This window comes from Diceros bicornis, chromosome 16 (genome assembly GCF_020826845.1).
Source record: "Diceros bicornis minor isolate mBicDic1 chromosome 16, mDicBic1.mat.cur, whole genome shotgun sequence".
NCBI classification, from domain to species: domain Eukaryota; kingdom Metazoa; phylum Chordata; class Mammalia; order Perissodactyla; family Rhinocerotidae; genus Diceros; species Diceros bicornis.
In genome coordinates this window covers 30137262-30159966 of record NC_080755.1, presented here as the reverse complement: position 1 = coordinate 30159966, position 22705 = coordinate 30137262, and the positions used below count along the sequence as shown (strand labels likewise).

The 22705-nt window shown below is 40.9% G+C and overlaps 2 protein-coding genes across 2 annotated transcripts in view; one reads left to right on the top strand and one right to left on the bottom strand.

Moving 5' to 3' along the window:
* Positions 1 to 540, bottom strand: part of ELP2 (elongator acetyltransferase complex subunit 2) — a 47784-nt gene extending 47244 nt beyond the window's left edge. Inside the window, exon 1 of the mRNA XM_058557010.1 lies at positions 226 to 540. Within this exon, the coding sequence (XP_058412993.1) occupies positions 226 to 363 (138 nt within the window). The 5' untranslated portion in view covers positions 364 to 540. The remainder of the gene's footprint in view (positions 1 to 225) is intronic.
* Positions 541 to 1019: 479 nt separating this feature from the next.
* On the top strand, positions 1020 to 22277 carry SLC39A6 (solute carrier family 39 member 6). The gene is made up of 10 exons (XM_058557011.1): positions 1020 to 1234; positions 3109 to 3843; positions 5624 to 5807; positions 6619 to 6788; positions 8080 to 8298; positions 14606 to 14711; positions 16950 to 17327; positions 18781 to 18861; positions 19952 to 20142; positions 20977 to 22277. The coding sequence occupies exons 2-10, from the start codon at positions 3118 to 3120 to the stop codon at positions 21127 to 21129; spliced, it is 2208 nt and encodes a 735-aa protein (XP_058412994.1). The 5' UTR covers positions 1020 to 1234; positions 3109 to 3117; the 3' UTR covers positions 21130 to 22277.
* Positions 22278 to 22705: the final 428 nt, after the last annotated feature.

The following is a 22705-nucleotide window of genomic DNA, read 5'->3' as shown; positions in this document are numbered from 1 at the left end:
CCATTGTAGGATATGGTGACCCCACGCTGATGCAGCGCGCGAGACGGAGAGGGGCAAGTCTGGAGCGCCCACGGGAGACTCCTCGCCCACACACCCTTCCCCAAGCAGACGCGACAGCACAGCCCGCCTCCTCGCTCTGGAGCAGCGTCTACAGTCCGCCCCGAACGCACCCAGCAGATTCGGCCCCAGAAGCACACAGGGTGGGTGTCTGGCCACCTCTCTTACCCAAGGGTCATAAAGCACCACGGAACAGGACGTGCCGAAGGCCAGAAGTCCTCCGGGCCCGGAGCTCCAGCTCAGTGCTCCACGCACCCGGTTCGGGCAGCAAAACACGTGAGAAACCTCCAGCACCGACGCCACCATGTCGCTGGCTGGTCAGCGGCCGAGACCTGGGCGTGCACTTCCGCCCTCGGAGCGGAACTACCCGCGCGGCCGCCCCTCCCCTGGCGTTATCCGCTCCGCGTTTCAGAGGCGGCCGAGGGGCGGAGCGGAGGCGGCTGTGGTCCCGCCCCGGCCTCGGCCCTGGCCCGAGTGGGCCTCAGTGCCCGGTCGCCACTACCAGTTTTCGTCTCTTGGACCGTGGGTCAGCGCACAAGCGCGACCTCTGTCCCAGGAGCGAAGACCGACCGGAGAGCTCAGGACTGTCCAGAAAGACCCAGGGCTCGTGTGCCGGCGCGGCCTCAGGAACGTCCTGCTGCCCCTCACGGCCGGGCTCCCAGCAGCGGACGGGGCTGGTCCGGGTGTGGGGGGCTCGGCGAGCCAGTCTCAGGCCTCAGAGAGGCAGAGAGGCGCAGGGGCATGGAGTGGCTGCAGGAACGGACTCCGAACTAGTCTGGGTGGCTCACGGTCCGAGCCCGCGCCGCCGCCCCTGCGAGCCCTGCGGCGCCGGCGAACGGGCGGACACGCGGATCCGCCTGCCGAGGACGGGATTCCGGGCCGCACTGCGCATGCCCCGCAGCCACGGCCGGCGGAGGCGGTGGTTCCCGGCGGCGCGCTGCGCGCGGCGGCAATTAGTAATTGTCCTGCTGCTCCCGGGAGGCGACGGCGCGTGGGGCGCGGGTTCGCGGTGGCACCCCGCACCGAGGGGCAGCCGGGCCGATGAGAGCACCGCTTCTCGGTGCCCTGTAGAGGTTTCTCAGAGAGAGAAGCACGGACCGGTTCCGAGCCCTCCGGACCGTCCGCGGGGAATAACCTGCGCGCGGGGCCGAGGGAGGGACGGCGAGGCCGCGGAGAGGTGAGTCCCGCAGGTCCGGGAGGGGGCGGCGGACAGGGGAGCCCCGCAGGCCGTGGAGGCCGGACTTCCCAGTTTGGGGTGCACAGATGGGCTTCGGGGACTTTTTGAGGAGGAAGAAGAAGAAGGTACTGTCGTGTTTAAAAATAAAAAGCCCTTAGAAGCAGTTTTGTGTTCTTTCCCGTTTTCTCCACTCCCTTTCTCCACGCCATGCCCTTCGGCTTTCTTTTTTCTTCTAACACACGCCGACTTGCAAGGAAGGGGATCCGCCGGCGAGCCCGCGACCGCCCTAAGCATCCTCCCTGGAGAAAGGCTCGGAGCTGCATGGAGCTGCTCCCAGAACCAACCGTCTGTGCTTGACCCCACCCACCCCGCTCCTTGCCTCTCTCCTGTGAATGATTTCCTAATGGTTCTCTTTTCCCTCTTAACTGAATTTCCAGTACTTCGGGCCCCGAAGATTCTTTTTTCAGGAGACTAGCCCTATGGTGGTTATATATTTTCATTTTCCCCTACTCCCAGTATGATAAGCAGTAGTTGTGCAACACATGACAGTTTATGGAGTACTTTCACGTGCATTCGTTGGTGTGGTTTCCTCAGTCACCCTGAAAAATGGGTATTACCAGCTTTTCCTGGACCGAGGAAGAACAGCTGAAAGTGGTAGAGCTTGGTTGCCCCTGGCCCTTGTTCTTTCGCTCCAGAACTCGACCTCTCTGTCTTTCCCTGGAGGCAGATGAGTTTGCTCACAGTCACCGTCTGTGGTGCTAGACATCTGCTGGGTCCAGAGATATCAGTTTAACCCTTATCTGGACTATGCCTTCCTGCTCTTAACTAAATTCTGCTTCTCAAGGCTCAGCTCCATTCCTGACTTCTCTTTGGAGCATAGGCCTGTGGTTCCAAACACTATTGTGTGGATGAGTGATAGTTCGATGATAAAATTTTTGCTGGGGGAGCCAGCCCTGTGGCATAGTGGTTAAGTTCAGCGCGCTCTGCTTCCGCTGCCTGAATTTGTGGATTCGGATCCTGGCACGACCTACACCACTTGTCAGCCATGCTGTGGCGGTGACCCATACATAAAGGGGAGGAAGATTGGTACAGATGTTAGCTCAGGGCTAATCTTCCTCAGCAAAAAAAAAATTTTTTCACTGGTTTATAGCAACATAAGAATGATACAGTTTTTTTTGAAGTTTAGTTTAAAGAACTATTATGCAGTCATTCAAATGAATAAGATCAATTTATATATGTACCAACATGGAAAGATGTCATTTGTTGAGTAGGAAAAAAGATGCCATTTGTGTGGTTAAAGCACATGTCAACTTGAATATGCATAGAAAATATCCTGAGGGATACACAAGAAACTGGCAAAATTGGGTACCTTTGAGGAGGAGGGTAGAGGGAAAGAGGTCTGAAATTGATTTGTATGTAGTTTAAGAAAAACTTTTAACTGAATTATTCTGAGATTGCCATTTCTACTTTTTTTGATGTTAAAGTATTATTTTATGAAATAATGGTGGTGGTGGTGGCAGTAGTTGGGTTTAGTTTTGTTTTGAATCGCTGTTCTCAACACAAGAAGTTGCCAGTATAGCTTTGACCATAGGGATCTCTGCAGTCTCTGAGTAACTATTGCTTTTACAGCACTAATTACAGAGTCTCTTAGCACTCCGCTGTTCTCCAGTTGTTTCACGTGTTTTAGCAATGCAAGGGTAGAGCCTAGCACTCTAGTCCTTTGTATTTTCACAGTACTGAGCACTACACATCACACTTAATGATGCTCTGTAAATCTTGATTATTTGATTAGACATCAATTTTCAGCATGAGATTTCTTAATTCAAATTGTTTTAGAAGTGAAGGCAAGAATTTTTTTTTTCTATCTTCTCTAGGAAGGTGCAATGGCCAGGAATTTACCTGTCATCTTGATCCTGACCTTTACCTTGTCAGTCACAAATCCCCTTCATGAACTGGAACCTGCAACTGCTTTCCCTCAGACCACTGAGAAAATTACTCCGAATTGGGAATCTGGCATTAATGTTGACTTGGCAGTTACTGCGCGGCAACATCATCTACAGCAGCTTTTCCATCGCTATGGAGAAAATAATTCCTTGTCAGTTGAAGGGTTCAGAAAATTGCTTCAGAATATAGGCATAGATAAGATTAAAAGAATCCGTATACACCATGACCACGAGCATCACTCTGACCATGATCATCACTCTCACCGTAATCATGCTGCTTCCGGTAAAAATAATCGGAAAGCTCTTTGCCCAGACCATGACTCTGAGAGCTCGGGTAAAGATCCTAGAAACAGCCAGGGGAAAGGATCTCATCGATCAGAACATGCCACTGGTAGAAGGAATGTTTTAATCAAAGATGGTGTTGCTGCTAGTGAAGTGACCTCAACCGTGTATAATGCTATCTCTGAAGGAACTCACTTTCTAGAGACAATAGAAACTCCAAAACCTGGAAAACTTCTCCCCAAAGAAGTGAGCAGTTCCACTCCACCCAGTATCACAGAAAAAAGCCGGATGAGCTGGCTGGCTAGTAGGAAAACAAATGAATCTGTGAGTGAGCCTAGAAAAGGCTTTATGTATTCCAGAAACACAAATGAAAATACTCAGGAGGTAAGATGAGTGCTGTTCATTATTTTAGTCAATATGCCTGCTTGTCTGTCCTGTCATTGCCATTCAATCTCTAGTTGTAAGGAGTTTAAAAATAAAATGGTGAGGTTATGGAGAAGGGAATTTCTACTTCCTCATCACAGCACTTCTCCTGAAGTGTCCCTATGGTGTTGTAAACATTCCTGATACAAAACCTGAGAGATGGTTCTTTGGTAAGAATAGTGCTGCCTGCTAAAAACAATTTTCTAATATAGAATTTAAAATAACTATAGAAAGCAGGGACGGGCCCAGTGGCGCAAGTGGTTAAGTGCGCGCGCTCCCCTGCAGCGGCTCAGGGTTCACCGATTCAGATCCCGGGTGTGCACCGACGCACCGCTTGTCAAGCCATGCTGTGGCAGCGTCCCGTATAAAGTGGAGGAAGATGGGCACGGATGTTAGCCCAGGGCCACTCTTCCTCAGCAAAAAGAGGAAGATTGGCAGATGTTAGCTCAGGGCTGATCTTCCTCAAAAAAAAACAAAAAAATAACTATAGAAAGCAGGTATCAAGGTTATTTTTGGAGAAAGTCTTATATTGGGAGAAAGGTCAATGTTATTAATAAAAAATAGAAAAGGGAGGTTGAAAAGCAGGAGTTAGAATCCTTTTAATTAGAGGACAAGCTTAGTCCTCTGATTAAATGTTTTAGGGAAAGGTGTGGTTGAAGGGGCTGAAGAACACAAGAACAGCGTTACCTCCTTGGCAGGGGGATCACAGTGACCTGTGGAGTGATTGAAATTGGAGCAGCTACCAAGAACGACGTGCTGGACAAGTGAAAAGTGTGGGCAGTGAGGTTCTGCATTCATGTGTTTTTTCCTAGACTAGACTTCCAGAATGTACACAGTTTGCCTTGGCTGAGAGATGTCAAGAACAGGGAATTAGTTGGTATAAGTTAGTAAACAAAACTTAAGTACTTCATTGAAATCATCATATGACTGTACTAATTCTGGAATAATCCTACTAATGGTCATTCCCATAGCGACACTGATGATAAAGTTTGTTCTGAGTAGTAGTGGCCAAGAACTGTGGGAGTTTAAATAACTTTACAAAACATGAGAAACAGGAACCACTGCCAATTTTGGAGGGAGAAGGGAAGCTTAGATTACCCAGAGGAGATTCTCTTCAAACTAAGCTTGTCCTCTAATTAAATTGTTGAAACAACTGCCTGCTGGTACAGGTTTGTTTTATTAACCAGCCTTGCCCTCCGCCAGGGTAATCTACATAATTTAGTATTCTCTCATTGTAGAGCATTGTTTTGCCAGGTATGTAGACAAAACTGAGCTAAGTTTTGCAAGTATGGTCATTGCTGGAAGAATGACATGTCTCGGGCTTGTTCAGCCCAGGTTAGGGTCATGTTAGAACTAAACGTATTTCTCAATCTCTGATGAGCCCCATCTCGAAATTAAAGCTCATTTCCTTAATAGGTTTATACAGTGAATTAACAGGCTTGTGAATGTCCGTTTATCCTCATGCTTATTGCACTTGAGGCTTTCTACCTAGGTGACTAGGGATATAACTGCTTCTCCCAGGAGGAAATAGAGGAGATGAGATGCAACCATTGTGACATAGTATCTCCAGGTAGCTTAAGGCAAGTTCCAAAGTACTCCAAACGAAAGTGGATTTTAATTTGCATTAATTTAAAAAAAACAAAGTAGCTTCAGTAATGAAAGAGTGTTGTGTCATCAAACAACTCTTGGATTCTTTAATAGGAATGCCTTTTGGTAATTTTCACTGCTTTGTTTCTTTCAGTGTTTCAATGCGTCAAAGCTGCTCACGTCTCATGGCATGGGCATCCAGGTCCCATTGAATGCAACAGAGTTCAACTACCTCTGCCCAGCCATCATCAATCAAATTGATGCCAGATCGTGTCTGATTCATACAACAAGTGAAAAGAAAGCTGAAATCCCTCCAAAGACCTATTCTTTACAAATAGGTAGAATTGCCTTGTTAATGTAAAAATATTTTCCAATAGATACATTTATTTTGTACTTATCCTTATATTTATATCAACCTATTCGTTTTTCAGCATAATTCCAAATATATCATCTTAATGGTTCTCTGCCTTAAATGTAAAGAAAGCAAGTGTTAGCCTTACTCTAAATGAATAAATAATAAACCTTAGATTATAACTTGTCTGAGGTCATCCCACAGGAGGAGAAAGGTCAGAGTTAATTTCTGCTGTTTAGGAACCTAATTCTGGTATGTTCTTATTAATAGATGAAACTAGGATAAGCTCTACTATAGTGTAGAGCTGCATTGCTCAAAAACTATAGTGAAGAAATAATTGCTTTTCGTTTACTGAGGAAATTATCGAATTCTTGGTTTCCTTCTCTTTCTTCCTTCCTCCCTTCCCTCCCTCCCTTGGTCTCTCCCTCCCTCCCTCCTCCCTACCCTTCCTCCTTCCCTCTCTTCTCTTTTATAATTTAGCTGCTATGGGAGTCCAAAAGCTCAGTTCCCAAGTGAGCTAGAGTTCATCCTTAGTAACCATTTTTCCCCCCCTTTCACCCCCATCTGAAGAATTTACCCGCTAGGCTTGTGCTCTTTACCTGGAAGGTTCAGTCAGATTGTTCATTTGAGCCAGCAACAGATTTCTTGATTATTGCTCTGTTACCACAGGCCTATTCTACTGAGTTTGTATTTCTTTAGCTTCCCTACTTTTACAAATTGCTTTATGCTACTCCAAAGTCTCTCTTTTAAAGTTTATCAATTGTATGATTTTTCCTTTACTATGTTTTGCTTGACAGCATGGGTTGGTGGCTTTATAGCCATTTCCATCATCAGTTTCCTGTCTTTGCTGGGTGTTATCTTAGTGCCTCTCATGAATCGGGTGTTTTTCAAATTTCTGCTAAGTTTCCTTGTGGCATTGGCCGTTGGGACATTGAGTGGTGATGCTTTTTTACACCTTCTTCCACATGTAAGTATGGTAATTTGTCCTGCTAGTGTGTTTTATTATTCAACGTTGAAAAAATATATATATTTTTTGGTTTGTACTAGAATTCTTTGTCTTGATATGTGTAAAAGGTTAGAAATTTGGTTTAGAGGAGCTGATTTTAAAATATATTTAGTAATTAAAAGCTGTATATTTGTGCTAGGTCTTAATGCATGTTTATTTTTTTTGCTTTTCTCTTTAAGGGAGTTTACTAAATACAGACTAATTTAACTTTTTGGAACCCAGTTGATAAAAGGAGACAAATTCTGCTCAGATATTGTTACTGTGACAGACTGCAACAATGTGAATTACCTGCTTACCTGTTAGTGTAGTTACCACAGAAATAAAAATTGTGACTCTTTCTGTACCCAAGAAAGTTATGAGTTTTTCTTCAGAGTTGAATTCATGTGTGGATTTAGAGATTTACAGTTGTGACACAAGTAAATTCTTAAACAAGTTTGGTAAAGTTTATTTAATATTTAGAATAGAGGCTCAGGCAGAATATATTTGGATCTCATTTTTTAAGTTTCCCTTAGAGGTTTTTAGGTAAGTGGGAAAAAGAAATCACTCCATTCCTGGACTACATATCTCATCGTGTTCCATTCTGTAGTGAAAAACGATTTTGTTCCCTGACCACCAGATGGCAGATGGTCAAGAACACGTGCTGCATGAAGTGGCATGTGCATGGGTGTCCCCTGTGACACGCCCCTCCTCCCCCAATCCCACCTCAGTGCCTGTGCTCCACGCTCAATTCCCTAACATGCAGTGGTAGAAGTTCCTACTGCACTCAGCTTCAGGCTGCTGGAGCAGTGCGCCTGGATCTTGGGTACCTGCTGGGGCCCTTTACACAGACTGGGCTTCTTGTAAGCACACTGACAATACTAGTATAGGCTTTTCAGTTGGGAGAATAAGCAGTAGACACTACGTGCCTGTTAAATCTGGCCGTTCCCTTTTATTTGTGGCCATGGTAATTTGTCAAACATTGAAAATACCCACTACGTGTATATCATGAGAGTCTTTGGGGACTGTATCTGTCTTTACACTAAACATATCCACTCTATTAAGTGCCTTAGTACATTATATACTTTAAACTCTAGACAGCTAGCTGCCTGTAGGTAATTTTATTTTTAATGTCCTAAACTTCCCCTCAGCTCTGAACTATCCCGTTAATTGCCTAATTCTGAATCGTTTCAAATTTGACCTTATTATCTTAGCCAATTTTTCTGATATGTGTGAAACTAATGAATTTATAAAATACATATTATTTTTCCTTTAGTCTCATGCAAGTCACCACCATAGTCACAACCATGAAGAACCAGCAATGGAAATGAAGAGAGGGCCACTTTTTAGTCATCTATCCTCTCAAAACATAGAAGAAAGTACCTATTTTGATTCCACGTGGAAGGGTTTGACAGCTCTGGGAGGCTTGTATTTCATGTTTCTTGTTGAACACGTACTCACATTGATCAAGCAATTTAAAGATAAGAAGAAAAAGGTAAGAACAAGTACTGAGTACTTACTATGCATCAGACGTTCATTAGAGTAGTACTCTAACTAGACTGTTAACAGAGCTTGTCCTGGGTGTGTGATCTTCATTTTAGACGGGGTTCAGTACCCTTGAGATACTTTTTGCTCCCAGAGGCATTCATGGAGAGCAGTTCTGTATCTTGATAATCCTGCAGTTTTCTGTATTCAGTATTCCTTTCAAACTCCTGAGAGGGTAAGAACGGCAAGGATAGCATCTATATAAATGACCAAACAACGCACAAGCAGGGGCTTGAAGATCAAAAGCATTGTGATTATGGTCTTGATGGTGGCAATGGTTTTAATAAAGTGGGGTTTCTTTTAAAAAAAAGAGAGAAGCATCATAGATACACTATAGATACACTGTTGATATTCATTGGTAGTTATGATTAACTTTAAATTATTCACCCACTAGCTGACTATTCTGTTTTCTTTCAAAGGCTGTATGACTTTCACAGACCTGCCCTTTGCAAATTGCCACCAGAAAATAGTATGAAGCCAAACAGTAGGCTCTTTATTTCTAGTAAAAATACCCCTTGAGTCATCTGTGGTTATCTGCCTCTTCTGATGTGACAGGGCAAGTCAGTCAAAAGACTGTCCTAGTGGGGATTCTTAACAATGACATGTACACATCTTGGGCATTTTAATTTAGCTTAAAACATTCATACACTCATATTGTGGTCTTTTGATGTTGACCAAAGTTTTCTTTGAGTTGGAGTTCTGTATGATCATTTTTCCGTAGACATGCTGCTTCATCGACAATTTCTAATTTTGGTTTCTCTAAAATTGAGCAAGAGGTTATACACTTGTAAGGCTATTTTGAGAGTAGAAGCTAGATTTTGGAAATTTTAACAATTTGATGCAGTGGTTGCCTTATATAATTTGATAGACTTTTTTTTTAATCAACTTGCCTTTGAATCTTTCAAAAGCATCCAACTTAAGTTTTCATAGACATATTCTCACCATCATTTCATAGTTTGAGCAATATGTAATTAAGTTGTGCAATTACAATAACAAGTATAGCTGGCATGAAGAGGTTTGAAAACTAACAGTTGATTCTTGCTGAGCATGGAGCTCACGGTGGGAAACAAGAGCGTGTGTGAACAGGAGAGTAGCCTCCTCCTCCTCCATCCTGTGAATATTTGCCCCTGTGGATTTTGTAGTCACTAAAATCTCAAGTCACAAAATTTGAACCTTCTCTTTACTGGACCTAAATTTAGAGGGAAGAAGTGAGATAGGAATAGCTTATTCATTCTTTCTTTTTTTTCCCCCTCCCCAAAGGCCCAGTGCATAGTTATATATTCTAGTTGTAAGTCCTTCTAGTTCTGTGTGAGCTGCCACCACAGCCTGGCAACCGACAGATAACTGGTGTGGTTCTGCCACCAGGAACCGAACCCCGGCTGCCAAAGCAGTGAGAGTGCCAAACTTTAACCACTAGGCCATCAGGGCTGGCCTCCAGCTTATTCATTCTTAATCCAGGAAGTCATCTTGCATGTTCCTGTTGTCTCAGCTGCTTAACTTGGACTGGCTTGAGGATATATCCTGCTTCTTTATGTTCTCTAGAATTATTCTTATCTTAAAAAAAAAAATGATCATTTATTGTATTTTTCAGGGGGGCGATTGGAAGTTTGTTTGTTTTACTGTGTTTCTGGTTTAAATGCCATAATTTATTTAACATTCTAATTTCAATTTAGTTTTCAAATTTTACCTTAAGATAGCTTTTCTTTAATCTGGCACTCTTTAACATGGGACTCTAAGAGGTAAGCTCTATATTATCTAATACAGAACAGGTTTTTTTCAAACTGTAGATTATAACTCAGTGAGCTGTGAAATCAATCTTGTGTCATGACCCATGTCTTTAAATGCAACAATAGGGGCCGGCCCCGTGGCTTAGCGGTTAAGTGCGCGCGCTCCGCTGCTGGCGGCCCAGGTTCGGATCCCCGGCGTGCACGACGCACCGCTTCTCCAGCCATGCTGAGGCCCGCGTCCCACATACAGCAGCTAGAAGGATGTGCAACTATGACATACAACTATCTACTGGGGCTTTGGGGGAAAAAATAAATAAATAAATAAAATAATAATAAAGTAAAATAAAATAAATGCAACAATAGGGCCGGCCCCGTGGCTTAGTGGTTAAGTGGCTTAGCGGTTAAGTGCGCGCGCTCTGCTACTGGCGGCTCCGGTTCGGATCCCGGGTGCACACCGATGCACTGCTTCTCCGGCCATGCTGAGGCCGCGTCCTGCATACAGCAACTAGTAGGATGTGCAACTATAATGTACAACTATCTACTGGGGCTTTGGGGAGAAAAAGGGAAAAAAAGGAGGAGGATGGGCAATAGATGTTAGCTCAGAGCCGGTCTTCCTCAGCAAAAAGAGGAGGATTAGCATGGATGTTAGCTCAGGGCTGATCCTCCTCACAAAAAAATAAATAAATAAATAAATGCAACAATAATATTACAGTATATTACAATGTATATATTACTGTGGGTTATATTCGAAGAAGTTTGAAATCTCTGTTCTAAAATAGTTTCTACTGGAATGTAAGCTTTAAGAGCTCTCTCTTTTTTTACTGCTATGCCTCCATTGTCTAGAATAGCATCTGGGACATAATAGATGATTGATAAATATTTGTTGAATGTATAAGAAACTTTAAACAGCAAGTAAGCATAATTTCTAGACAAAGACTTCCCACAGGAGTTTTGCAAACATTGCATGTTCTCTTCCTTTTTAGAATATATTCAGTTTATCTTTTGTCAAGGGCATCCAGATCTTAGTGTTACTTATTTAACGGTTTTTAATCTCATTTGGTTCTCTCAAAAAGAAAAAAAAACTATTCATTATACGGTGAGTGTTAGGAGCTCTCCAGCCTCATTGCAGGACATTTTACCTAAGATTTTCCTTAAGACATCCATCCTGCACCCCTGGGAGATTCCATATATCATAGTTTTAGGTCATTTGCCATATATGTCGATCTAAAATCTCTATATTCAAATTAGGGGTACATTTCGTACTTGATATAGACAGACAGACGTTTATAATAATTTCAGCCTCAAAGTTTCTTTCTACCAGCTAAGATGATGCTGGAAACCTGAGCATCATCTGTGACATCTCCCTCATCCTCATATTCAACCTAGTTTTATTAAATACATCCAGAGTCTTTCCATTTCTCTCCATTTTCCTTGCTATCATTCTAGCCCAAGCCGTGCTTATCTCCCACCTGAGTGACGGCAGTTACCTCCTAACTGGCCTGTCTACGTTATTTTTTTTTCTTCTTCCAATCCAGAGCAGAGCAGGCAGAGTGATTTATTTAAATGAAAGTCTAATGAGGTTGTATACCACAACTTAAATCCTTTCTTCAGTGACTTCTCATTGCTTTTAGGACAAAGTCCACAACTCTTAACTTGTTTGCATTGTCTGGTCTCCACCAGCTGCCTAGCCTCATCTCTAGCCACCCTGTCTCTGACGTGCTAGGTCCCAACCACCTTGAACCTCTTTCAGTTCCAGGATGGGGCTGGCCCTTTCCTGCTTTAGGGCCCTCCCACATGCTATTCTCCCTGCCTGGAATACTTCCATCTCTCCACACACATACCCACTCCCATCCCCCACCCTGCCCTTCCCCTGCAAACTCCTGTTCATCTTTAGGTCTTAGTATAAAAATCCCTTTCTCAAGGAATCCTGTCCTGGGGCTTGGTTCTTGTTGTTATACACTCTCATAGCACTCTGGGTTTTTCCTTTGTACAGTGTATCGAGAATTGCGACCAAAGAATTGTATAATCATTGTCTTTGTAAAGCCTCCTTCCCTGTAGGTCATAAACTCCATGAGAGCAGAGACCATGTATATCTTGTTTTACATTGTATTGCCAGCACTTAGCATGGGGAGCATTATACGTCTTTAATGCTTGTGGAATTGTTGACGCAAAATAATCAATAACCATTCTCCAGATAAGAGAGATAAGATGAGTTTTACTTGAGCCAGGGTGAGGGTTATAACCTGGAAGGCAGTTTTCACAAAGGAAGAAAGCATTCTGGAGAAGCATGGTTTTCAGAAGAGCCTTATACCTTTTTAGAACAAAAAACATACATTAAACACACCCAGGATACATATTCATCAAAGTTTCAAAGAGGTATTCAGTTGCAAATTAGCAGGTCGACAGGACCCTGATGTCTTTTTGGGAAAGGGAGAAGGGGAAAACGGGGGGCTGGCCCAGTGGCGCAAGCAGTTAAGTGTGCACGTGCCGCTGCGGCGGCCCACGTGCCGCTTGTTAAGCCATGCTGTGGCAGCATCCCATATAAAGTAGAGGAAGAAGAGCATGGATGTTAGCCCAGGGCCAGTCTTCCTCAGCAAAAAAGAGGAGATTGGCATAGCATGTTAGCTCAGGGCTGGTTTTCCTCACAAAAAAAAAAAAAAAAGGGAAAAGGGGCTAATACAGGCGTTACCAATAGGGCGTTACCAAATAAAGCATTAACTGTAGGGTGTATGAAGGGAAGTAAGCATTCTTAAGAGAGTGCATTCTTTAATGGCTAAAGCAGATGTACAATGTATGTTTGATAGGCCATTAGTAAGGCTTCTTTAGTTCAAGCCTAATCAGTTTTGAACCGGAAGTTACCCCATATACCTCAATCTGTGAAAATCTCTTGTCAGAATGAAAGAATTGGTTAAACTATAAGTTCTAAAGAGAGTCATTGCCCAAGAAGGAATAAAGCATCAACTAAAGTTGCTGATACCCTGAGTTGATTTATTTTCACAAATATTTATGTACTGTCTCTATTTGAGGCGTTATTCTAGGGGTAAGTGTAAAGATTTATCTGTGTGCTTGCCTTTAAAAACTTATAACCTGGGCCAGCCCCGTGGCATAGCGATTAAGTGCGTGCGCTCCGCTGCTGGCAGCCTGGGTTCGGATCGCAGGCACGTACCAACGCACTGTTTGTCAAGCCATGCTGTGGCGGCATCCCATATAAAGTGGAGGAAGATGGGCACCAGTGTTAGCTCAGGGCCAGTCTTCCTCAGCAAAAAGATGAGGATTGGTATGGATATTAGCTCAGGGCTGATCTTCCTCTCTCACACACACACACACACACACTAAATTAATTAATTAATTTTAAAAAAAAGAAAAAAACTTATAACTTAAGAATATACATGGGCCGGCCCCGTGGCTTAGCGGTTGGGTGCGCGCGCGCTCCGCTGCTGGCGGCCCGGGTTCGGATCCTGGGCGCGCACCGACGAACCGCTTCTGTGGTCATGCTGAGGCCGCGTCCCACATACAGCAACTGGAAGGATGTGCAGCTATGACATACAACTATCTACTGTGGCTTTGGGGGGAAAAAATAAATAAATAAAATCTTTAAAAAGAAAAAAAGAATATACAGATATTTTATATGCTGTTAGAGGTAGAATGAAATCTCAGGTATGGGGGCGATCGTTTAAGTCATATTCAAAGGTATGCAAATAAGAAATCTATTATTTGTGTGACAGTTTTCATCATTTTAAATGTTATCTTCTGCATAAGTAAATAATATACAGGCACCATTGTTCAAACAGTGACCTTTATGCCTGAGCTCAGAGATAGGGACAGTATCTCAAGCATGGTATTCGGGTGGTTAAAAAAACTAGTGATAAATGCAAGGCTAATAGAGATTTGTTTAAAAAGAGAAAGCTTGTTAATGGTGTTTTATTATAGGCAAAGTATTTTAGTTTTAATAACAAATACATGTCAGTATCACAGTATAGTTTTAGATTATAAAAAGTATGGGGTTTCAGTGTCCAAAAAAGGGATGGAGAAAACCAAGCAACTGGTTAGTAGGTCACAAAATGCCTCTAGCTGGTTCTAAATTAATAACCTGAGGCAGGGCTCAATTTTAATGTGTGTCTGAGTCACCCAGGGATCTCATTAAAATCCCTATTCTGATTCATTAGGCCTAGGATGTGGCCTGAAATTGTTCGTTTCTAAAAGCTTGCAGGGAATGCTCTGCTGGTTATGTAAGATCGCACTTAGGATAGATAGCCTAGGGGATGTTCAGAAAGATGAATGTGCGATTTTTCTACATTTCACATTACTGAGGCATTGCTTCTTCACCTTTCTGAACAATTACTATGCCTAAGACACACTACTAGGTGCTATGCAAGTTAAGTGCAGGCCCTGCCCTGAGATGGTGTTTATTCCGATAGAGATCTGTTACTCTGTTGTCTTTTTCTGTATCTTTTGCTTAACTGTTTATTTAAAGCTGTACACATAAGCAAATCAACTATTTTAAAGTATTGCTTTTCCTTGCTATTTTAGAATCAGAAAAAACCTGAAAATGATGATGATGTGGAGATTAAGAAGCAGTTCTCCAAGTATGAATCTCAACTTTCAACAAATGAGGAGAAAGTGGATGCAGATGATCGTAAGTCCGTATGAATCTGAGGCCTGGAAGGAGTTCATTGTTCTGTAATTTGCAGGCAGCTTGGCCTATCTGGAAGAGACGGGACCATGTTCCTTTGTTTTTTTTTTGTATTTCCTACGTTTTCTTTTAAATTGCCAGAGGTTTGTTAGGTTGTTTCTGGGTATATTTACTTTTTTTTCCTATAATTTTTTTATTTTGAGTTCAGGCTTACAGAAAAGTTTCAAGAATAATACAAAGAATTCCTGTGTCCCTTTCCTTTATTCCCCAGTCATTTTGCCTACATTTATCATTCTCTCTCTTTCTCTATGTACACATACACATTTTTTCCTAAACCTTTTGAGAGTAAGTTACAGACATGCTTCTTCTTTACCCCTAAACAGTTTAGTATATGTTTCCTGAGAGAAAGGACATTCTCTTTTATAACCACAGTTCAGTTACTGAAATCAGGAAATTAACGCTGATGCAATGCCAGTATGTAGTCTACAGACCTTATTCGTGTTTTTCCAATTGTCTTTAAAATTCCTTTATACTCCCCCCTCCCCCAAAAGAAAAAAATTGATCCCGAGTACAATCCAGGATAAAATGTTGCATCTAGTTGCCCCTCATTTTGGGTTTGTCTAATTTTTTTTTTTATGACTAGATTGATCAGTTTTGGCAGGAATACCACAAAGTGGTATTGTATCCTGCGCCACCCGACATGATGCCCTTTGTCACATACTGATGGTGTTAATTTTGATCACTTGGCTAAGGTTGTGTCTACCATGTTTCTCCACTGTAAAGTTACTATTTTTCCTGTAACTTGACTGTTAGCTTGGCATTTCTTGTGGACAAATTCAATTAAGATTAAAATTTTAAACCAAACTCCTCACCATGGCCTTCGGAGTCCTACCCTACTCTCCACTCTCCCCCATTGTTCACTCTGCCCAGCCTTACTGGCCTTTTCATCCTGTGAGCATACCAGGTTTGTCTCAGAGCCTTGCATTCCCTGTTCCTTCTGCTTGGAAGCCTCTTCTTCCAAATCTTCACATAAATTTTTCCTTCTATAATTTGAGTCTCAACTCAGATATCTGCTCCTCAGAGGCCTTTCCTGATCACCCAAATATAGAGGTCTCCCAGGTGCTCTCCTCCACCCTTTTCTCTTTTCCCATGCTTTCTAGTGCCTTAAATTACCTTACTTATACACATGTTTGCTTGTTAGGTGGACAAGAACATAAGTTTCTTAATACCAGAGACTTTGTCATGCTTTCTTCTATCCCCAGTGCCCAGCAGGGTGCCTGACCCAGAGTAGGTGCCCAGTAGACAGTGGCTGGCTGGGGAGAGTAGGTGCCCAGTAGACAGTGCCTGGCTGTGGAGAGTAGGTGCCCAGTAGACAGTGGCTGGTTGTGGAGAGTAGGTGCTCAGTAGACAGTGGCTGGCTGTGGAGAGTAGGTGCCCAGTAGACAGTGGCTGGCTGGGGAGGGAGAAGACTTGATTGTTGCTACTGCCTGTGTGTAAGGTTTCCTCTGCACCCTTTGTTTTCCAACATGCTGTTTTTCTCTAAAGAGCAAATAAAATGCTCTTGCTCTTCTTCCTGCATCTGTTCTCTCTTCAACCTTTTTAATGGACTCTACTGAAATATATAATGATGAGAGGACATAGCTGCTCTAGAATTGGACCACGGTGTTGAGAATGCTCCAAAGAAAAGTGAAACCAATGTACAGGACAAAGGAAAAACAAAACCTTGTTGTTGCAATTTATTTTTCTTTGCACAGTAGATAATAAGTGGTTCTTGGTGATGATGGTATTTCAGATTCTTCTGTTTTTCCTTGAATTTTGCCCTCAAAAAAGAGGAAGTCAGACGACAGGATTATGCACGTTTTTTATTTCTGATTTTCAGTATTTTTCTTAAATATTTTTCTAAAATAAATAGGTACTTCTTTTATAATCAGGAAAAAAGTCATCTTTAAAAATGCAGGGAGGCAGAAGAAATTAAGGAGGATCTGGGGGCCAGTTATTGAAAGTTAAGTTTAAAATCCATTCTTAATGTGAGATCATTTAATTTCTAAAATTCATTAAAACCTATCGATGATTTTCATCAATAATATTCTAATGTTTAGTTCTTCAGGTATATATGAGAGAGTTCCCATGCTTTAAGATCTTTTTTTGACTTTAATTGTCAGTGGGAATGTTTGAAATGTGTCCAAGCACATTAACGAAGCCTTCTGACCTTGTCCCAATGTCCTTTATGTTTATATCTAGGACCTGAAAGCTATTTACGGGCAGACTCACAAGAGCCCTCCCACTTTGATTCTCAACAGCCAGCAATCTTGGAAGAAGAAGAGGTCATGATAGCTCATGCTCATCCACAAGAAGTCTATAATGAATATGTACCCAGAGGGTGCAAGAATAAATGCCATTCGCATTTCCATGATACGCTCGGCCAGTCAGACGATCTCATTCACCACCATCATGACTACCATCATATTCTCCATCACCACCACCACCAGAACCACCACCCCCACAGTCACAGTCAACGCTACTCTCGGGAGGAGCTGAAAGATGCCGGTATTGCCACATTGGCCTGGATGGTGATAATGGGCGACGGCCTGCACAATTTCAGCGATGGCCTAGCAATTGGTATATATCTACATATTTGCCCCTTGTTGACTGACTCTGAAAATGTCACATTAAACTACTAGTCCAATTTTAACAAAGAATAGGTTGGCTTTGATAAGGCTATTAACTTCTAAGATTATAAAAATATTATTTCTTATTTGGATACTTTGACAATGAAATAATAAATGTTAGTAAGATTAAGTGCTAGGAAATTTGCCTAGCCCGTTACCTAATACTGTAACTATCAAAAGTTGTTGTAATTTGCATGGTCTTAAGATCAGGCTCTAATGTGTATGGAGCATGTGGTTTTTTCCCCCTATACATTTAAGTTCCCTTATCTGCAATATAAACGTTATTTATTAAGGTAAAAGAGTCTTGGGCCGGCCCCATGGCTTAGCGGTTAAGTGCACGCGCTCCGCTGCTGGCGGCCCGGGTTCGGAACCCCGGGCGCACACTGCTTCTCCAGCCATGTTGAGGCCGCGTCCCACGTACAGCAACTGGAAGGATGTGCAGCTATGACATACAACTATCTACTGGGGATTTGGGGGAAAAAAAAAAATAAATAAAATTATTAAAAAAAAAAAAAAGTAAAAGAATCTTTTCCATTGTCTTTTCTTTTACGCTAAAAGAATCTTTGTGTGTCTGATAAGTTCAGTTACCAATCTCTATCCAAAGAAGAACTATAGAGTTTTTGCTATTAAATTATGATGCCACAATTGAGAAATAGTAGAATACTTACAAATCTTAGTAACAGAAGGAAGGAACTGGAAGGAACCATGGAAATAATTACAGATTAGGCAGCTGAGGCCTGGCAAGGTGAACCCCTTGCCCAAGGAGGCAGTGCTGTTTTGTAGCCCAGCTGAGATGGGGCCAGGCCTTGGCTCCCTGGGAGCCTGCTGCTCTTCTTCCTCTGTGGTACACAGCATAAGTGACAAAGGATGTGCAAGTGCTCAGTCGTGGTTTATAAGCAATCAGTCGTATAATGTGTTAGCTTTTAAAAGGGAAGGAGCTGTTTGTCTTAGACTCTTCTTATGAGACAGTGGAAGAATGAATGTAAACAAGTCTAATTACATAGTGAATTCCTCCCAGGCCAGTGAAACATACTTGTCTCTTGACTACTGAGTTTTTTTTCCTAAACCTTTTAAATCAGTTTATTTTATATTTTTAAATAAGTATTTTATGTGGTAACAATTACTTCTCAGATTTGTATAAGATCATCTAATCACTCTAAGCCATAGGGGAACTTTCCTTTCTCAATCATATCTGCTTGTGCTCCTTTGGGAAATTTTAACCTAATTGAATGTAATCTAAGATGACTTATAAAGAAGGTACAGAGTTCAGTTGGGAAAGTTCTATTTATTCACAACCAGAATAGAGTTCATTTCTTTTACCTCGTTTTGTATGCTGGTACAATTTAAAAAAACACACTCACAAAATAATGTAGCCAAACTTTTTCTGATTGATTTTTACACAGGTGCTGCTTTTACTGAAGGTTTATCGAGTGGTTTAAGTACTTCTGTTGCTGTGTTTTGTCACGAGTTGCCTCATGAATTAGGTAAGAGAACCATATAAATGATATTTTTCCAGGTGGGTTGAAGTGTCCTAGTATCACTGGCTTTTGCTAATGATAGTAGTTCCACCAAGCTTCCTCCTAACTTTTTTGCCTTCTTATAAGTCTGCTAACTAAGCTTTTTTACTGAGCACAAGTTTGTTTCCAGCCAGAATTCTGACCTTATGAGTACGATTACGTGATTGCCTATGTGGTGTTCCCAGAGAGGTAGCTGGGCCCCCTCTCTCATCCTCTTCCCCACCAAATATCTTATACCAGCATACTGGTGACATCAGTGATTGTTATCTTCACACACACAATATGATAAGACCAAAGGAATCATCTTCCATTATCAGAGAGTGGTTGGCAAAGAGAATCTCATTGGAGTTGAACGAAAGGGAAGTTGATGAATTATGTTTTGAATATTTTTCTTCTCTGTCACCAGGACTTAAAACTTTCCAAGAATTGTTCTGGATCCCAGTCCATGTCCTTGTTTTTCTTCTTATAGATAGATATTCGCACACATTGCCATTTTTACTTTTGTTCCTTGGCATGTGTTCTGCCATTCAGAAGGCCTCCTACCTGCCTGCTCAATGCCTGTAATCCTCAACATCTGGTTTATGTTTCACGTTCTCGATCCTTCATGCTCCATGAAGCCTCTCTTAACTATTCCCATCTTAATTTATCTCTTTTTCTCCTTTTATAACTAGAACATTATACTCTTTACCTCTTAATTATATATTGTCTTTATCATTTGCTGATCGTTTCATGGGTGTTCTTCACCCTCTTCTTTGTGGCCAATTATAAGCTCCTTGAAGACAGTACAAGAGCACGATAGTAGGTTTGTTGTATTTATCATTCATTGATGAAGTGGAAGGCTCAAGAAAACCTTTGGATAAAAAATATCTTACTTTATAGAGCTGTTAGGGTGATTTACATTGATTAACACATATCCCTGGGTAATTCTTAATTTTGCTTCTCTTTTTTTTTTGCAAAAAAAATTGGAGAATTTCTTAAATCTGGAAAGTCTCTTGGGTATGTGTCTTAAAAATGATTTTTCAATTACTTTATCCCCTTTTTTTGTTTTCTGTTAAAGGTGACTTTGCTGTTTTACTAAAGGCTGGCATGACTGTTAAACAGGCTGTTCTTTATAATGCTTTGTCGGCCATGCTGGCATATCTTGGAATGGCAACAGGAATTTTCATTGGTCATTATGCTGAGAATGTTTCTATGTGGATATTTGCACTTACTGCTGGCTTATTCATGTATGTTGCTCTGGTTGATATGGTAAGTTTTTAAGAAATCAAATTACAATATTGACTAACAATAAAATAAAGAAAATGTTCAGTGAAGCCTCATTTTTAAAAAGGCTTTAGATTAAATGCAATAGAGATGAGAAGTGATTCTGTACTCAGCAAAGTAGCATATAAAATATGCTTGTCTTTTAGAGTTTATCTTTTTGGATTGTTTATCACAAGAACATCTTTATCCTGCCTTAGGTGTATCAGGATACACGGAAATATCTATCCCCTTCCAGTATGTCTTTTTGAGAGTAGAATCTCAATAATCAGGCATTGAATTGTGCATAGATTTGTAGGAAACCTAGCACAAGCCGCATATTGTTGGCATGCTGTGTGTACTCCTTAAAAGTTAAAAAAATGCTTAAAAGCTCCTTATTAATCGCCAAAGGAGTCACATCTTTTTGTCACCAAAGTACACATAACAATCCTAGTCAATCTAATTGCTAAAATTTTGTTTTATTTAGTGTAAGGTTTCCATATCTCTGAACTTCAGGTAAGCCACATGTTATATTCAGTTCAGATACAGGCAGTAAGTGAATCAGGGTAATCAAATAGCTATCCATTTTACAGAGGAGCAAACTGGACCAATATAAATTTTGACTTGCTGAGCAGACCATGAATAATCATTATTAATTAAACTGCTAGGAAATGCTGTGTGACATTATTAGCTAGTATCAGTATGTATGAGGTCGTGTTTTAAGGAATTGACTCAGTATATCCAGCTACATATAAAGCTAATATACTCTCCTGCAAATTCTTCTAAAAAGTAATCTGTGGTTCTGAAAACTTAACGTTGCTCTCTTTTTTTTTCTTTTTCAAGGTACCTGAGATGCTGCACAATGATGCTAGTGACCATGGATGTAGCCGCTGGGGATATTTCTTTTTACAGAATGCTGGGATACTTTTGGGGTTTGGAATTATGTTGCTTATTTCCATATTTGAGCATAAAATTGTGTTTCGTATAAATTTCTAATAGGGTATAGATGCTAGAGTAGCTTAAAAAACATTGCAGTCTATAGTTTGAATAGGTCATAGGGAGATGAGAGTTTGTATCCTGTGATATGCAGCATTTAAGATTAGTGGATTTTGTGATTTTTGTATTGAATATTGCCATTCGTTATGCTTATAAGGTCAGTTATGGTGGTAACATAAAGGTACGTTTTAATATTTAAGTTATTCTATTTTGGGAATATAAGCTATATGTGCAATTGACCAATTTTACCAGTTTATTGTATAAACAAGAGATTTGGCATGACGTGTTCTGTATATTTCAGGAAAAATGTCTTGAATGCTTTTTCTAGAACTAATTTAGTACAGTAATTCCCATGCTGGATTTTAGGCCTCTGAAGAACTGCTGGTCTTTAGGAGTCAGAATACGCACAAAGCCTAAGATACCTAAAGGTTGAACTGAATTTAAGCTAAGAAATAAGGAGAAAAAGAGAAGAATCTGTAAAAATTAAGAAGGCATAGATTTCTTCCAATAAACCACGAAACTGGTTATAAAATAGAAGGGGAAAATTTAGATTTAATTTAAAAAGGCAATATTAGTAAAGTATTACTCTAGTATTAATAGTAGAGTACATTCATAAACGTTTTTGTCAGAGTATTAATGTTCCCATAAAACCATAGTGAGCACTTTTTACTAATTTAGGTGTACATTTAACTTTGTATAATAGGGAAGTCTAAATATATTTAATGAATTCAAGCAATATATCACTTGAGCAGGAAATTGGAATTTTAAAGTATTTGTGTGGAGATATACCAGATGAATATGAGTAAGTTTATGTATTTCCAGAAGACTTGGATATCACCAAGTTGTGTATCACCTGAGGTTATGTGATTGGATATTCTGGTTATCTGGTTTACCAAACGTCAGTGTATTAGAACTTTGAGATATATAAGGACATTAAAACCATACTGAGTATAATTTGACTTCTTGGATTTCGAAAGTACTTTGGTGTCTTTCAGTGCTTCAGTGTTGTCATTATGAGCAATTGTCATTTTTATATGTGGTACTTTAGACATACTAGGACTGTCTGTGGCATTCTCTAGATGTTGCTTTTCTACAAAATAAATTCCCTCTCAAAAAAATAAATAAATAAATTCCCTATGTCAGCTTGATATCGGATGTCTGATTTATTTTACTTTTTTTTACCTTCTTAACCATTTTTAAGTGTACAGTTCAGTAGTTTTAAGTATATTCACGTTGTTGTACAATAGATCTCCAGAACTTTTTCACCTTGCAGAACTGAAACTCTATACCGATTTAAAAAAACTCATTTCCTCCTCCCCACAGCCCCTGGTAACCACCATTCTACTTTATGTTTCTATGAATTTGAGGTGTCTGATTTTCTTAAGTACAATCGAGATTATAGTATACTTATCAATTCATTTATATTATTGTATTGAGTGGCCTTATTCAATTTTAAATTCTTAATCATAAAGGGCATTTCCAAAAATATTGGTCCACAGTTTGTTCCAAGCTGTCTCTTTTTTTTTTTTTAACAACCAGAGCCTTAAGCTTGAGAAGAAGGTTGAATACCCCACGT